General features: G+C 46.0%; 1 protein-coding gene across 3 annotated transcripts in view; it reads left to right on the top strand.

The window, feature by feature from the left end:
* ABCD4 (ATP binding cassette subfamily D member 4) overlaps positions 1–15163 on the top strand; it is a 214238-nt gene extending 199075 nt beyond the window's left edge. For all 3 annotated transcript variants that reach the window (XM_086937481.1, XM_086937482.1, XM_086937483.1), the window contains one exon: positions 13102–15163. In XM_086937481.1, coding sequence (XP_086793607.1) covers positions 13102–13170 — 69 coding nt within the window. In that variant the 3' untranslated portion in view covers positions 13171–15163. The remainder of the gene's footprint in view (positions 1–13101) is intronic.
* Positions 15164–18089: the final 2926 nt, after the last annotated feature.

Here is an 18089-nt window from a genome sequence, read left to right as displayed (position 1 = left end):
GGAGGCAATCCGCCCGACACCTATGCCTGGATTCCCCCCCGCCGTATTAGGATGGCGGGGGGGAGCGCGGCCGCCGGAAAGACCGTCCGCCGCTTTACCGCGACCGCGGCGGTAATTAAATAATATGGTGGGGGAGTCCAATGGACACCGCCAGCCATATTACAATGGCCACATATAGGTGCCTTTCCGCGCCGGCAATGCAGCCACGAAAAGGCAGGCGGTGTTTGCTGCGGCTGCCCCCTGCAGGGCCCCCAGGTGATGCCGGTTTAGGGGGAGGACAGGGGGGGTATGGTACCCCCCCACATTTGCATATGCAAAGCGGCAGGCACCGCGCGGTGCCTGCCGCTTTGCACATGCAAATGCGTGCACAAATGTTTTGCATTGTGGCGGGCGGTGCAGAGTGCACTGCCCGCCACAATGCAAAACATGGAGGACGTGCCCGCCACAGTGGCGGGCACATCCTAATTCCCCCTATGGGACCCCCGCCCTTATGGCGGGCGGTCCCGTTCTCCATTAGGGTGGCAGGCGGACAACGTCCCCCGCCATTCTAATGAGCCCCTAAGGCTCAACACCTTTTTTATTGTAGGATCTTCATTGATAGTCATAAAGGATCGAATAGTTTCCCTGTTGCATGTGTGGACCCTGGAACACTTCATAGAAATATACTTCTGTAGTAGGGGATCTCTGTGTATAGTCATAATCTAGTGAATAGTCCCGCCCATATGCGTGGACCCCGGAGCAATCAAAAATAATCTCTTAAAGTGTCGAAAAAATGCAGAACTGCACAGACACTTAAGAGAGAATTAAAGACAGATAATGCAGCCTATAAAACCTGGCTACACTGTCCAGTACTTCAACTAGAAATTCCACCAAAAATCCACAAACAGCAAAGCCTGTCCAGATTTCCCTTGCCTCAGCAGCAAAAACCCCTCTGGAATGATAGAGAGGAAGACCTGGACAGACAAGCCCCATAGGCTGCCATTATGTGGCTCAGAACAGGATACTGTGCCTTTAAGAGAACTTTCCAGAACTTCACAGTATCCCAGAATGCACTGCAGGTCCCTTTTACTTTCAGTTCTTTTTTCAGGCTCCTGCAAGCAGGACCCTGGAGCATTGAGCTCTCCCTTTTCAAGGGTTTATTGGTGATTTTTCACTTTTGTTTCAAGTTGAGTGCTTTCTAAAGTACTTTAGTGCTTTTCTTCTTGGGTTTTGCACCCTTTTGATGTCAAATATGCCTGCATCATTTGACAAATGTCCGGCGTGCTCCAGGAAGAAGGCCAAATCAGATCCCCATGAGGTGTGTATCCTCTGCCTTCCCTCTTCCCATGTCCCAGAGGAGTATGTGATTTGTCAGGGCTTCTCTGGCAGGACCCTGAAGGACAGAAAGAAGATCAGGCTTCAGGGCCTTGAGGAAAGAAGGCTGAAGGCGCAAGGTGGGTCTGGAGGGGCTTCCTCTGCCCGTGCTGAGGCCTCTGGGGGGCTCCCCAGGGGCAGGAAGACCAGCAAGCGTCCCTATTCTCCATCTGGGTCGATTGCACCGACTACGGCGTCGAGAGGGATGACTACAGTCTGTTCCCCGTCGTCTGGGGTGAAGCGACGTCGAAGGAATTGAATTGACCGCGGTCGAAGTCTCCGGTGACTATTTCATCGTCGTCCTCGTCGAAGTCATCGTCGAGTGATCGACGTCGAAAGGCCCAGCGTCGGCGCTCGCCGTCGCCGAAAAGGAGATCGTCGTCGAGGGGATCCTCGTCGTCTAGGAGTAGATCGCCATCGAGGCGCAGGAGGTCGCCATCGAGGCGCAGGAGGTCGCCGTCAAAGCGGACAAGGTCGCCGTCGAGGCGAAGGCACTCGCCGTCGAGGGAGAGATGTTAGACGCCGAGGAAAATGCGCTCGACGTCGAGGGACCGACGCCCGCAGTCCGGCCACCGTTCTTCATCGCCGAAGAGACGTGGAAGGAGGTCTGACGTCATTGGAGGTTCGCCAGCGTCCCAGGCTGGAAAGGAAGGCGGATCACCGGGCTCGGTGTACTCCGCGGTGTATACCCCGTCACAGAGGCCAGTTACACCCCCGCCTCCATTGCCGAGTGGTCTCCCTCCGAGGGCTCCTACTCCTCCTCCTTTACCACCACTTCCGCAACCTGTACCTCGACCTCAGTTGCCAGACAAGCCGCCTCCGGTCCCCCCGAGGTCGGTCTCACTGCCCAGACTTCCGACCCCTCCCAAGGGGACCCCTAAGCCGAAGGCCCCGGCCAAACCAAAGTCTCCCGCTCCGGTGGAACCGGCGGATCGACCGAGACCAAGGAAGTGGCGTTCACGCTCCGGACGGAGAGGAAGATCGAGGAGTCAACGTAGATCCTCCACCAGATCAAGACGTCGCCATAGGAGGCGGGGATCTAGGTCCCGCAGGGACTCCTCCAGGACCCGGTCCTATTCACCGACCTTGTCGGACCCCCAGGGACAAGGGTGTCTCTGGTGGACGACACCAGCACGTTCCAGGAGGTCCTCCTGAGGGGGGCTGCAAAATTGGGAATCACAGTGACTGCTCCAACACCCACGACGTCCGTGTTATTCGAAACGCTTCACAAGAAGCATTTGTCTCGCCCTCTACTGCCACTAGTGCCTGGTTTGGTAGAGCCTGCGGAGGAGCTGTTCCTCACGCCAGCGGCGGTGAAGGCCGCTCCCTCCCGACTTCTGAAGAAGTACAGGGCCCCGGATTCGGATCCGGCCTTTCTGCGGACTGATCCGGTGCCTTACTCTGTTATAGTGACGGCGGCCAGGAAGTTACATTCTACCTCCCCGTCCTCCACCGTGCCGCCCGATAAGGAAAGCCGATGGATCGACTCGGCTGGAAGGAAGGCTTGTGGGACTGCATCCACGGCCATGAAGGCATCCACAAGAGGGAGGACTTCCAAGAGATCCTCAAAGAGGGGATGCTGGTGTCAAACCAGGTCATCAGCGCAGCTGCGGATGTCTCTCTTTTGGCTGCCCATGGGTACTGTCATGGGATCAACCAGCGGCGCCATACTTGGCTCAGGCTCACGTCACTCAAGCCGGAGGCCCAGCAGCGGGTGGCCAATCTGCCCTTTTCCGGGGAAACATTGTTCGGAAAACATGCCGATGATGAGATGGCCCACATGAAGGCGAAGGCAGAGATCCTGACGGCTGTGGGCTTGGAGAAGCCCAAAGAAAAGAAGTCCTACCGCCCGTTCCAGAGACGGTTCGGTGCACAGGGAAGAGGACGAGGGCAGTCTTCGGGACAGCAGCAGCAACAACAGCAGCAGTTCCGGAGACCCCTCCAGAAGCACCAGAAGGGTAGAGGGGGACAGCAGGCCTCTACAGCGAACAAGGGCCCGGCCGGGTCGCGACCCTGACCTGTTACTTCCCCTTCATCCGTTACCCGCTCCGGTGGGGGGAAGCGTTCAATTTTTTCTAGCAGAGTGGAGAAAAATTACTCAGGACAAGTGGGTGCTGAATATTGTTTGCAATGGATACAGTCTTAGGTTCACCAGCCCGCCTCCATCAATTCCTCCGGTCAGCTCGCAGTATCAACTGCGCGAGCTCCAGGCGGAGGCCGATATCCTGTTAAGGAAAAGGGCGATAGAAGATGTACCTCTGTCTCAAAGAGGAAGAGGTCTGTACTCCCAGTTCTTCCTGGTTCGCAAGAAGGACAAGAACGAGTTCAGGCCCATTCTTGACTTGCGACAGGCAAACAAGTGGATTCGCAGAGAAAAGTTTCGCATGCTGTCGTTGCATCAGATTTATCCTCAGTTGCAACAGGGAGACGGCTATGTGCAATAGACCTACAGGATGCGTACTTCCATGTGCCCATTGCACGCAAATACAGGAAGTTCCTGCGATTTCAAGTCGCCACCAATCATTATCAGTACACAGTACTGCTCGGGCTGAAGTCTGCGCCCAGAACATTCTCGAAGTGCATGGCAGTGGTAGCAGCACACCTAGAAAGAACAAGGTGTTTGTCTACCCGTACCTGGACGATTGGTTGATCAAGACCTCCTCCTTCTCGGAAGCTCAGGCACACTTCCAGAAGACGTGCGTTCTCTTGAACAAGCTGGGGTTGCACATCAACATGTCCAAGTCTGTCCTGACGCCGGTCCAGTGCATTCAGTACTTGGGAGCCACCATCAATACGCTGTCAGCAAGCGTGTCTCCTTCGGAAGAGCGACGATTATAACTCCTACTGAAGGCTCATGCTCTTATGACCACTCCATCTACAACAGTGAGGACGGTGTCTTCTTTACTGGGATCGATGGCCTCTTGTATCTTCCTAACGCCACACGCACGGCTGCACATGAGACCGCTGCAGGAGTGCTTGGAGGATCAGTGGGATCAGAGGAAAGGGTCTTGGGACGACAAGATACGACTGTCTCTGCATGCTCTTCAGTCTCTGAAGGGGTGGTGTTCAGCAGAGAATCTCCTCAGAGGGGTTCCCTTCCACAAGGACATTCCCACTCAGACTATCGTGACGGATGCTTCTCTCCAGGGCTGGGGAGCGCATTCCGGAGACTTACAGATTCAAGGAAGGTGGTCACCGATGGAGTCCACGTATCATATCAACTTCCTGGAACTCAGAGCTGTTCACTTGGCACTGAAGGCCTTTCATCCGTCCTTCCAGAACAACTCTCTGCTTGTACAGACGGACAATATGACCACGATGTATTACCTCAACAAGCAGGGGGGCTCGAGATCACGCACTCTGTCGCAGGAGGCGCAGGCGATCTGGCACTGGCTTCTGGCCAGAGGACTGGCGATAACGGCTACCCATATACCAGGTGTGCAGAATGTTCAGGCGGACACACTGAGCAGACTGATTCAGGAAAACCACGAATGGGTCATAAACGACGAAGTACTAGGAGAAGTCTTCGCAAGGTGGGGGACTCCAGACGTAGATCTGTTCGCCACCGCCGAAAACAGCAAATGCCGAGACTTCACCTCCAGGTACTACCAGCAGGGGACGCTGGGGAATGTGCTATGGATCAACTGGTTGAACAGATTTCTGTACGCTTTTCCACCCATTCCCCTGATTCCGGCGGTGCTCATCAAGCTGTCCCAGTCCAGGGCGCTGATGATCCCGATTGCCCCGGAATGGCCCAGGCAGTGGTGGTTCACGGACCTGCTTCACTGGTCTCTTCTTCCGCACATACGGCTGCCGTGCAGGCCGGACCTTCTCACGAAGTTCGGGGGGCAGATGTTGCACCCCAACCTCTCCTCTTTGAGTTTGGCGGCATGGCTCCTGAGATAGTGCAATATGGCCATTTGAATCTACCAGAAGATTGCATGGACATACTGAAGGAGGCTAAGAGACCTTCCACTCGGACTTCCACTGCTTACAAGTGGAAGAGGTTCTGTATCTGGTGCAAGTCCAAGAACTGTGACCCGACGACGTGCAAGGAAGACGTCATCCTTCCTTACCTTCTACATTTGGCGCAGTCTGGCCTTAATGTTCATTCCATTAAGGTTCATCTCGCTGCATTGACTGCCTACAGGAAATGCCCTTCCCAGACTTCCTTCTTCCAGATCCCTGCGATCAAAGATTTTTTGGAAGGCTTGAAGAAAGTGTTCCCTCCTGTCCGGCTTCCTTCGCTTTCATGGGAATTGAATGTGGTGCTGTCCAGATTGATGAAGGAGCCTTTTGAACCTATTCATAAGGCTTCGTTGCAGCACCTGTCCTGGAAGGCTGCGTTCCTCATGGCCATTACATCGGCCCGCAGGGTGAGTGAAATTCAGGCGTTGTGTTGCCAAGAACCTTATACTGTATTTCATGCTGCTACGGTTGTTATGCCTACTCACCCTAAATTTCTTCCCAAAGTTATTTCTGATTTTCATGTCAACCAGACCATAACTTTGCCTGTGTTTTTTCAGAATCCTTCATCTCCAGCGGAAAGACATTCCCTGGATGTTAGGAGGGTGTTGAAATTTTATCTGGATAAGACCAAAGATATTCATAGGTCAGACCAATTGTTTATCAATTATGGATCAGTCAGAACCGGTCTTGCTACCTCAAAACAGTCCATCTCTGGGTGGATTGTGTCCTGCATACAACTGTGTTACCAAAAGGCTAATAAGACCATAGGGGGTAAACCTAATGCTCATTCCACCAGGGGCAAAGCTGCCACGACAGCTTTGCTCCGTAATGTTCCCATTGCAGAAATCTGCAAGGCGGCCACTTGGAAGTCGGTCCATACCTTTGCTAAGCATTACTGCCTGGACACTGATGCCAGGGCAGACGCTCAGGTTGGGCAGGCTTCGCTGCTAAATCTGTTCGCACAATAGTGGTGTTATTTCTCGTTTCTCGTGTGGGGATGGGCTTGCCATTCTATTCACTAGATTATGACTATACACAGAGATCCCCTACTACAGAAGGAGTAGTTTCTGTCCTGTATCTCCAGTTCTGTAGTGGGGGTATCTCTGTTATAGTCATAAGCGCCCGCCCTCCTCCCAGGTGGAGAGAGATATTCATGTACGGGATGCTACAGGTCTGGCGTATTACGCCTTCAAAAAGAACTGAAAGTAAAAGGGACCTGCAGTGCATTCTGGGATACTGTGAAGTTCTGGAAAGTATTCTATTCTGAGCCACATAATGGCAGCCTATGGGGCTTGTCTGTCCAGGTCTTCCTCTCTATCATTCAAGAGGGGTTTTTGCTGCTGAGGCAAGGGAAATCTGGATAGGCTTTGCTGTTTGTGGATTTTTGGTGGAATTTCTAGTTGAAGTACTGGACAGTGTAGCCTGGTTTTATAGGCTGCATTATCTGTCTTTAATTCTATCTTAAGTGTCTGTGCATTTCTGCATTTTTTCGACACTTTAAGAGATTATTTTTGATTGCTCCGGGGTCCACGCATATGGGCGGGACTATTCACTAGATTATGACTATAACAGAGATACCCCTACTACAGAACTGGAGTTACAGGACAGAAACTACTCCTTGTCTAGATTTCAACAGATAGGATAACAATTTCTACATATATATGCACTGCAGCACCTACAGCCCAAACTGCTCTGTGCATGTCTAGTATGGAGGTAACAGTGCACCTGTGTAGGTTTAATTAAAGAAACTTGAGAAAAAACATCCTGTCTTAAAATTCCAGAAGCTTACACTACCCATGATGCTTTGTACTGGCAGTTGCATCACAGGGTTAGTTCTGTTTTCTGTCACTTGCAAGGGGAAGCTCAGAACACATTGGGTGTTTCTCAGCTCAATTTGTTTTTACGAAATTTCTCTCCAGAGTTCCATTTTTTCATTCGGACGTCTTTTACATCTGCCAAGTGAGTGAACCTATTTTTGGGAGAATTCTGCTTTTTGAGGAGGAGGAGGATGTGGAGGAGGAGGAGGATCCCTTCTTTACATTCACTGAATGTGAATTTTGTACAGAGATGACAAAGAGGACTTTAAAAGTCCATGAGCGCATGAGACAGAGAGAAGATCTGAGGGTGGAAGAGGAGTAGCGGAAAAAGGTAAAGCGTTAAAAACATTCCAGCCTTTCAGCCTGTACAGAGAAGTACACAACTCCACAGAGGTAGAGCTAGAGAGAGGCGATCTGGAAAAGATGGAAGGAGGCACCAATAAGACCTTTCTTGCCAACATTCCTGTTGGCCGTCAAAGGCCATGATGTCGCAGTCGAAGGCTTCGGCTCCGGCACACTCACCGACACCACCACTGGTCTTTGAAGTCCAGACCAGCAGTGGCACCGTCTTCTTTGATACAGATGGTTCATTCAATGTCACCCCACCAGTTTCCAAGGTTGGAATCACTTTCCCACCAGTTGTGGACGGACATTGAGATACTCTGCATCGTACATCTCCTCGACCACCAAAAGGAGTTTGAGACCTACACGTCAAGAACCAGCAATACAACCTTTGGGATCTATACGCTTTCGTATACATGCAGAAAAGTCACTGCAGAATTCTTTAACACTTCAGAACCTGCCTCCACCTCCAGAGATGGCCTCAAGTCCTACCATTATGTCACATAAGGAAAATGTCTGCAACACCTACAGAACCTCCATTTGGTGGCACACCACCCGTGTGTTGCCATCTCTTCTGACAGAATGGGACTCCTTGCACACCTCCAAAAGGCAGAGATGACAGATCTTCTTTCGTACTGTTTACTGGTCCCGATGGCGACAGCATCAGGTCTTCCTATAACACAGCATCTCCTGCAGCTTTCCTCTTCCATGGATGACATCAAAACCTTCCAGGATTTGTCAGAGGTGCTTTTCAATTTAACATCCATGTGGAAACACCTCAAGCAACCGTTTCCATAATCATGGAAACCCTACAACTGAGGGCATCACTGTGAGATCTTCTTCCTTTTGTTCCAGGACTTTTATCACTGGCAGAGGAGAAATCTATTACACCTTCTCCTATGAAGGCTGTCATGCAACGTCTTCCCAGCAGGATCCAGACTTTCTGAAATCTGATCTGAATCTGGACACTGTTATAACTGCATTGATCTGGGGTAGGCATGCCTCTGCCCCCGACAGATCAAAAAGAGAATAGATACAAGAGTAAGGAAAATATGTGGCACAGGAGCTTTGAATTAAAAATGCAGTGCAACAGCTTGCCTTGGCTTTGATGAAAGGGAGATCTGGAAAGGGATAAAATAGTTTGTGAATGACCACCGTGACATAGATATCAGGAGTTTGAAGATTTGGGTAGGGAAGGCTCAATGGTTTCCAACTAAGTTACTAGTGCTCTATAAACTCATCTGAGTCTTGCAGTAACATTATGAAGGACATTCTGGTTGGGTCTGACCACTCTGAAAGTGAACACTCAGCTCACAATCTCAAATCTCCTTTTCTCAGGCTCCTCCTTATTTGGTCAACAAATGTAGGAGGAAATGTTGAAAATGAAGAAGTAGGAGTAGACCCTTAAGGCAGCAGACCTTGAAAAAAAAAGAAAACGTTTAATAGCCTCAGTTCAAGCCTAAAGAACCCACTGAGAATTTAAATCTAATTGGAGAGAGAATGTGGCCTAACTGCTAGAGCAGTCGACCTCAGAGCTTGGGAACCAGGTTCGAGTTTCAGCAGGGACGCTCAACATTCTGCGATTCTGGGCAAATCACTTAATCTCCCCCTGCCTAACAAAAATGAATGTGTCCTTCTGTAACAAAACTGGTGCCCATGTAAAGCGCTCTGATACCTCCGGGACTGGTTGACGCTATTTAAAACTCCCCAAAAAAAGATTCCCACAAAAAAATCCCCTTGCTGCCCGTATCAGCAGCCAGCTCGGAGGTATCTGCACACGAAAAAGTCTCCCAAAGTATCCTTGTAACACCTCTGGAAGACCTTCATCCAACATCCTCCAGTGACATTCTCACTCATGTGCAGGGAACAGTATCACAGCATCCGGAAGAGTGCAGGAAAAAACAACAACATGGGGGTGCTGAATATTGTAAGACATATTTTACTCACTATTTGCCAAGGCGACTCCACCGCATATTCCTTCAAAAGCAACATAGAAGCACCAGATAGACCCCTTTAGGAAAGAAAGGTGCAATTGAAACAGTTCCAGCCTTCCACAGGAGAAAAGGGATATATTCAACGTAGTGACTCATTCAGAAAAGAGGCCAGAGATAAGCATTCAGGCTGATTCTATGTTTCACATGCAAGTGGAACAAGGGAGAGAAATTGTTGTTGCTCACTCTTCACCAAAGTTTCCCATTCGTAAACCAAGGGGATTGATTAGATGTACATAAAAGACTTCCAAAATTCATATTTTCATTTCCCTAGTTCAAAACACCTTAGAAAATATCTAAGGTTCACGGTGGGCACTTCTCATTTCCAGTATTTGTCTTGATATCTGCCCCATGCATGTTTGCAAAGTGCAGTGGCCGTGGTCCATCTATCCCCAGATGACTGGCTAATCAAGACTTCCAAAAAGCAACATCCTGCTCCTCTGTCTAGCAGTACAGATCAATCTTTGAAAAACAGTAACAACACTTGCACAAATTCTATCTTATCTAGGGACAACTATAAACAAAATACAAGGAAAAATGTTTACTTTGAAGGAGAGATTGTGATCAGTCTGGGACAAATGTTACCTACTGTTAGCAAGATGAATCCACCAGCTTGTCATATCCCCTCACTACTCGGTTCCATGCCCCCCTACATTTCCATTTTTATGAACGCAAGATTGCATATGCAACCTCTGCATCAGTGTTTAAAGGCTGGTCGCAGAAGTACAACAAGCTCCATCGGACAATATCAGCGAGGCAGTGTCTCACGGAGTGGTAAAAAGAGGAACTTGCTTCATGTAGTCACTTTATTTTTTATGGCAAGAGCCCTCATCTCAGACTATTGTCAGAGATCCATTTATTTAAGAATGAGGAGCTCATCTAGCACCTTTGTCTGCACAGGGTTGATGGTTAGAGGAACAGGGTTGCTGTTGTATCAATTACCTGAAGCTGAGAGCTGTCCATTTAGCGCCCAAGGCTTTCCTTCAGTATCAGACGACATGCCAAATCTTCATTCAGTCAGCTTGATAACCATGCATTGCCTGAACAAGCAGGGGTGCATGAAATCAAGACCCCTATCACTAGAACCTCAGACAATCTGGCTATATGTGTTGACCAAGGATCTCATATTAAAGGGAGTGCACATACCAAGCACTCTGGCTCCATTGGTTGATTTTCTAATTCACTGTTGGACTGTAAAGTTCTATGGCATATCTTTCCAAATTTGGATTTTCCATACTTGGATATCTCAAAACATAAAATGGCAGGACTTCATGTTCAAGATTCCCGAGCAAGGCTCGCTGGGCAGTGCCCTATTGATGAGTTGGTAAAGAACAATACTCCTTTTCCTCCAATTCCACTGATACCAAGGAAGGTTTTGAAACTCTTTAAGTCGAAGTTGACAAAGATTCTCACATTCCAGACTGGCTGAGACAGTGGTGGCACACCAAACTTTTGCAAATGTCCATCTGGCCACACAAGGGATTACCACTCAGACCGGCTCTCTTGACCAGATTACAGGGGCAAATTCTTTATCCCCAGTTGATGTCACTGAATTTGGCATCATGGCACCTGACATCAAACATTATACTTGTTCAAATCTTCCACGAGCATTTAGGGACAGCCTCAAGAAAGCCAGGCAGCCATCCACATATTCTTTCAAGTGTGAAAGCTTATGTAAATTGTGCCTTCCTGGTGCTTTCTTATGCAGGTTATAAACGTTGCCTTGCATGTATTTCTTGCAAGATGATTGACAGGTAAATGGATATAATCAAATCACCTTTCAAGAGGATGTCATCATTACATTCCTCTTGTATTTAGCACAATCTGAATTAAAGTTTTTATCTAGCAAGATTCACCTTGTTGAAATGACAGTATAATGCCCAAACCAGACCTGTTTCTTCCTAATTCCTTTTATCTAGGACTTTCTAGAAGACCTGAAGAAAGTGTTACCACTGGTGGGAATCCAGTCCCTGCCGTGTGAGCTAATTTTTGTTTCCAAAACAAAAAGACTGTCCGTTTGAATCTATCCTAAAGGCTTTATTGCAGCACCTTTACTTGAAGACAGCAATATTGTATACCTATTGCGTCTGTTTTTAGGGTTAGTGTAAAGTTCAACCATTGAAAAGGCTTGATTTTAATTCTTTCATTCAAGCAGGGTAGTGATGGAGTTACACTCTTCATGTCTCCTTAAAGAAGTATACGAATTCCATATTAATAAGACCGTACCTTACCGTCTTCTTTCCCAACCCCTCTTCACCAGCAAAATGTTTTGTTAATTTGCATGTTCGTCAAGGTTTGGCTAGATCCAAACAATTCATCACTGGTTGGATTGTAGTCTGCATATATATGCCAGTTGGCTACAAACTGGCCAGTAAACTCCTGGCAAGGATGCGAATGGTCCACTCTACTAGAGGTAGGACAGACATCACAGCTTTGCTTCGAACATCCCTCTAGGAGACCTATGCAAGGTAGACACATGACCGTCCATAGCTTAACAAGGCATTACTGTCTTGATTCTGATGCAAAAGCTGCTTGCAATATCGGTCAGGCTACCTTAAGAAACCTAGTTGGTTAGGTAGGCTATCTTATAAAATAATCTTTAAATGTTAGCCTTATGAATACATATTTTGCTTCTTCTCCCCAGAGTGGTAGGTTTCTAGCTTGCAAATCCTATTTTAACTTTTGACTTAGTGGCGTAATGCAATATGATAAGCCCCCTCTACAGTATGTGAGGAGGTGTACCTGAGCCTCACATAATATTCATTGGCCTTCAGCTGAACATGGTCCCCCTGAAAGGTTGGGGCCCATACGGCGCCACAGGTAGTGTTGGGGCCTTTGTTAAGCGCCTGGTTTGACTGTCCATGAAGACCCTACGATTCATAAGAAATGGTTACCTTCTTGCAGTCCTGGTTCTGCATCATAAGACTCTTCACTGAAATCACAAATGACCCTCTCTCCTCGCCCCGGAAAACATTCTCTCGGGCATTAAAAACAAAACATTGACTCATTTTTGCCACACCTTTTTTCTCACTTTAAATAAAAAACCTCTGAGGTAACTACCATTACAAAGCATCATTGGTAGTGAAAGCTCCGGAATTCCTAAAGGTACCAGATGTTTGTAACATATATATATATCCGGTTGCGCTTTTACCTCAATATTTGACATCTGTACAGCAATTTGGGCTGTACATTCTGCAATGCAATTTTGGGGAACAGATTATTTAGAGGGTGGCCTTCTAAATTTCAGAAGCATCTTGTCTTTGAGAGGTTCCTGAAGGATGCTTCACATCATATAAACATATTGGACTTTGCACCCATTTTGTAGAAACCTGGACAAGTGTACTGGTATGAAGTGTTTCATGGTCCGCCCGTGCATTGTAGATTTATTATAATTATTGTAACTTCAATGAAGTTTTGTATGGTGCAGAACCAGGTTCACAAGCCAGTAACCATTACTTCTTCTTGTGCCTCCCTTCACTCTTTCATCGCTCACTCCCACTTTTCCAGTTCCTCTCATCATTTTCTTGCTCAATCAGTATACCTTTTTCTTTATCACTCGCTCTACTGTTTCCTCTCACTGTATGAATTAGTGCCCTGTATGTGAGGGTGCTTTTGTTTTGTTTTTTCAGTTTCATGATTGGACATTGAAACTTCGTGGAGCAGGAGCATGGGAACTAACCAGGCTAAAGAAACAATGAACCTCTTTCTCAGCCAGAAATGCCTTGGAAACAGATATCAAGCCAATGGATGGACCCTTATCGGACACCGCTGACAGTGTTACAGTAAAGGGTAAAACTAATGGGTTGCTCTGACAATGAAGCCACATTCATTGTCAAGTCAGACTGATATACTGACGATATATGCTGACAAGAGGAGTGCGCAGGATGATAGACTGAGGTACGGCTCCTTCTGAACAATGTTTATCGGGATAAAAGAACACTTTCATCTTAGCAATATTTAATTCATAAGACCAAGCTACAGAACGTTTCAATGATCTGGAAAATGTATCTCCACCAGAACAAAATTCACCGTGCATTACTTAGCTAAATCTCAAAGCAATAGAGATTGAGGAACTTCTTCATCAGAGGAATTTTCACTAGGTACAACTGAGCTGCATTTCTGTTCTGGTCCTATACAATCAATCGAGTACATCTCCAGCAGGAAAATATACAAACTACGAATCAAGAATACACTCTCCTAAAGTGCCTGCGCTGAATGAGTCTCCGGTATGTTTCAAAAGTACATAGTGCATTGGGCAAAGAACACTTCCATCAAACCAATATATGATGTCTACAAAGAGAACACTCCATCAGAGTTATATACAATGTACAGGACAGTGTATATCTCTAGCAGCATGATATTCCATATAAGGCACTGTATGACACCTGTTGCAGCAGTATAAAATGTGTGAGGCAGAGAGTAAGCTGAACTGAGTTGTATACTCTGAATGTGAACCTGTGAAAGTGATGGCTTAGAATGACATAAATCACAGTGGATCAGAAGTGCAATTTTATATTGAGATCAGTCTGTGTAGTTATTCTCAGAGTGAAAATGAAAATACCAAGACAAATCATGGAAAAAGTGGCCTGCAAGGCATCAATCTTAACTTGCATAAAAAGAAACGCACCATATCTGGGCAGAGTAGAGAAGGGATCTAATCTCTCCAAACACAGTGCGGAATACTGTAGAATGGCTAGTCGCCAGAAATCTGTTCCAGGAGACTCGGAAAAGGCGATAAAATTCAAAAATTCTCTTGAGGTTTTTGTCAGCATCTATGTGGACATGCGTAGGAAACATTGGGCTGTAAAGAGGCCAGAACATTTGCACTGCTGGAATGATGGGGCATGGGCACAAATGTAAACCCATACTCCATTACAATGGGGAAATTGTGATTGGCTGTCAGACTAAATATAAGTTTATGACTGAAACACCCTTAGAAGAGCAGTAAGAGTGGTGTCTTACAAGACCAATATAAATCCCAGAGAAGGGTATACAATTTCGTTATTAGGGACTAGATACATCTCAGAGGAGTGGTGTACAATGTTGGTATAAGAGGCCAGGACAAATCTCAAGGGTTCTGTAGTCAGTTTAATTTTAGGCATGAAGGATTATCCACAGAGGAGAAATGTATAATGTGGGTATAATAAAAATAAGATAATTTTCACAGGCACAATACACAGTGTATAGACAGACAAAGCCCAAAATATTTTTAGTTCATTCATTTTTTTTCTATTCGCTTCCTTAAATGCTACCGAGATATTGTCATTAAAAATGTTTCTTAAATCTGAACAGCCCCATGCCAACATGTTTTATGACCCCATATGTCAAATTTGTTTCGTCATCAGAGCAATGCAAATTTACATTAACCATTTATTTCAAATATTGCAGTGATAGCCTCTTTGCAAATGTTGTATAATTCCTATTTAAATAATCTCACTATAAAAACTCTTTGTTGGATTCCTATTTGGGGTGAGTGACTGGCCATTTCAAAAGAAACTCACAACCCTTGTTCGAGTGAACCCTTAAACTCACTAATTAAATCTGCGCTGAAGCCCCTGGCAGCTATGGCTCATAGCCGACAGACCCTGGCAGCTATGGCACATAGCAGACAGGCTTAACTTTTAGAGCTATCTATAAAGTATTTATGCAGTATCAAAACAGTAATAAAGTCAAAATGCAAAATAATAAAAATCCCAAAGAAAAATACAGTAACATTTAATGAATAAAACTACACCATAATATAACAAATCCAATAATGGACCCAGGGATATGAATGTTCAAAGTTTTGAGTAAAAATAGCACCAAAAAGCTCTAAGCACCAATAAAGGTCTATTTTCACAGTAGATCAGGACCTGGGTGCAATTTCAGGCTGACCACATTGAAGCGCAGGTTGGATATACCAACCAGGTTCATCTTGGCCAAAGATTTGACCTACCAACTTACTCTTAAGTTCAAATCAGCAATAGCCCCCCAGGACTTCAAGGAAGGCACTTGGAGACTCACATAGTGTCAGGCAGAGGACCACCAACCCCAGGGTCGATTCCAGGTACAGTTGCCACTGGTCAGCTAGGTACTTCTGCAAAAAGCCTCTTGCAGCTTGTTGTCTCCCTGTAGTCCGCTAACTGACCATTGGAGTCAACTTCTTTGTCCTGGGTACAAGAGGGAGCTGCCCCAGTCCTTCAGTGTTCTTCTCAGGTCACAGCAGGTCCACTCTTCTGATCTTCTACAGGGCCAGTAGGTGTTCTGAAGTGGTTGCCTGGAGGCGCCACAATTATGCCTCGCACCAGCTTGTGGGTGGGGCAGTCTCCTGGGAACTCCCTAATAAATACGGTAAAAGTTCTCAAAGCCACCCCTATCCCCTTTTTTTAGTAGTTCCTTTTTCCTTACTTTTTTTCGAGGCCCATAATGCCATGGTCAGGGCGTTTTCAAGATGGCAAAAATCTTCGGCCACATTAAACTTGGGCGCTGAGGGCGTGTGAGGGAGTGACCTAGGAAGTCACCAGTGTCCTCCCACATCTCGCACTAAAATCCAGTTTGAAGCAGGCACTGTAACCACAATCAACCGAGAAATTGATGTATTGTAGAACAAAGGCAGGGTCCTTTAGCAGCCAGACGAGGGGTCCACAAGAATTGCCCTGGCATCATGTTTTCTCAGTTTCAAGTGTGCTCCAAGTGTTACGTGTTGCTCAACGGATCTGTCAAGTAGGATTTGACAGTGTAGTGTCACATGATGCCTAAAGCCCTCTCTCTGAATATTCTGCGGAGTTCAGAAGAGTCCTCTCTGCCTATTGAGGTCTGCCTATTATTTGCTCCTAGAAGGCATTTCACAACTCGTTCACACCTATTCAAAGCTCACCACAGGCTGAGAGCTGGCAGAGGCTTATGCTTTTTAGATTTTTGACCGTTCAGGCAGGTACAAGGTAAATTTCTGAAAATTAAGTTTCCTTTATACTTATGAAAAATCTCACAATAATATAATTGAATTTTATGAACTTTTAAAAATATTGGTTTAATTATTTTTCCAGCTGTCCTATTACCAAGATACAGTATTATAATTTTAATTTGTACTCTGATTTTCTACGTAGGACAGCTAGGCCTGCCACAGTGAAAATTGCTTTTAGGGCTTTGGTACTGTAGGGACATGGTAACATTAATCTTTTACATGACATCCTACCTTGTGGGCCACAGGGTCTACATCGAGGGACTAATATTTAAAAGGGAAGTTTGATTTGTCAGAAAGGCTCATCTTAACTGGTTGCACCACACGTTTTACATTGCAGCAGTCAGGGTCATAGGCCAGGCTTGAAGACATATTTGTACTGCAATTAATTTGCAGGCCCTGGGTGCACTTTCTACCCCATATATTAGATTCTTACAGATACGTTGAGTGTGCCAATTAGGAGTAAGCCAATGTAACCATGTTTAAAGGGGAAGAACCAGCATGCAAGTGTAAAGTGCACAGAGTTTTAGGCTCACAAAAATATAGGGCCCACCAAAAAGCAAAAAATCGGGCGTGACCGCGCAATAAAGGCAGATTTTCTACAGATTCTAAAAACAATTCTTTCAAAAATCGGTTCTGATATCCCACCCATTAAACATTTTAATTTGCCTTCCCCTGAGGAAGCAGCAAACTTTACATATATTGTTGTGAAACACGTGTTGGCATAGAGGCAGTTCAGATTTAAGAAAACTTTTTTCAATGAAGATGCATTTGCAACCGTTAAGGAAGATTATTAATGGCAAATATAGAACTAAAAAAATGTTGGAATTGATTTGTCTTTCTCAAATTATTTGTGCAACATTAGGGTTTTTGGGCATTTATAACTATTTTATAACTATTGAGGCTCACTATTGCCGGTCTATTTAGTGGTTTCCTCCCCATGGACTTGAAAATAAATATATATATATATATATATATATATATATACACACACACACACACACCTACAGCTGTGACAAACAATGCATGATAGCAAACCTGTGGGTGTGATATACAGCTTGAGCGGTAAATCTCACAGGTATAGTGTAGTATGATCTGACTGTCAACACCATTTTTTGCTCAACTTATTTAAAGGACCAAACTATTGGATTCTTTTTAAGATAAAAAGAAACCCTGAAAGTTTCTTTTTGGGCACTATATACACTGTAAACTGAATTCCGTTGTAGCCTATATTTCAATGCATTCATTTCAGGGACTACTCCTGAAGGGATCAAATAAATCCACCCCTCTTTCAAAGCCAACTGTCCTGCCCCTCTCTTTCATACTCGTGGACTAATTGCTAGACCCTCAAAGCTGGGGAACCGGGTTTGAGTCCTGTGATTTTAGGTAAATCACTTAATCTCCCGTGCCTAATAAAATGAACGTGTATCTTTCTGTAACGCAACTGGTGCTCATGTAAAGCGCTCTTGAGGTCGAGTCCGCGCTATATAAAACTCCCCCTCCCCCCAAAAAAAGAGAGATAGCACTTGGCCTCTTCCATCAAAGATTTGATTGTTTGTAATATTTCTTAGTATAGTATTGGTCTGTTCCACTTCTCGATCATGTATGAGGTTATATTGGGCTTCTCTAAAGTGCATAATGATTCCATGAGGACACCTCTAAGGACTAGGAGGTAAT

This window comes from Lissotriton vulgaris, chromosome 9 (genome assembly GCF_964263255.1).
Source record: "Lissotriton vulgaris chromosome 9, aLisVul1.2, whole genome shotgun sequence".
Lineage (NCBI taxonomy): Eukaryota > Metazoa > Chordata > Amphibia > Caudata > Salamandridae > Lissotriton > Lissotriton vulgaris.
Note: the sequence above shows the minus strand (reverse complement) of the source record. Positions and strands in the feature narration are given on the sequence as shown.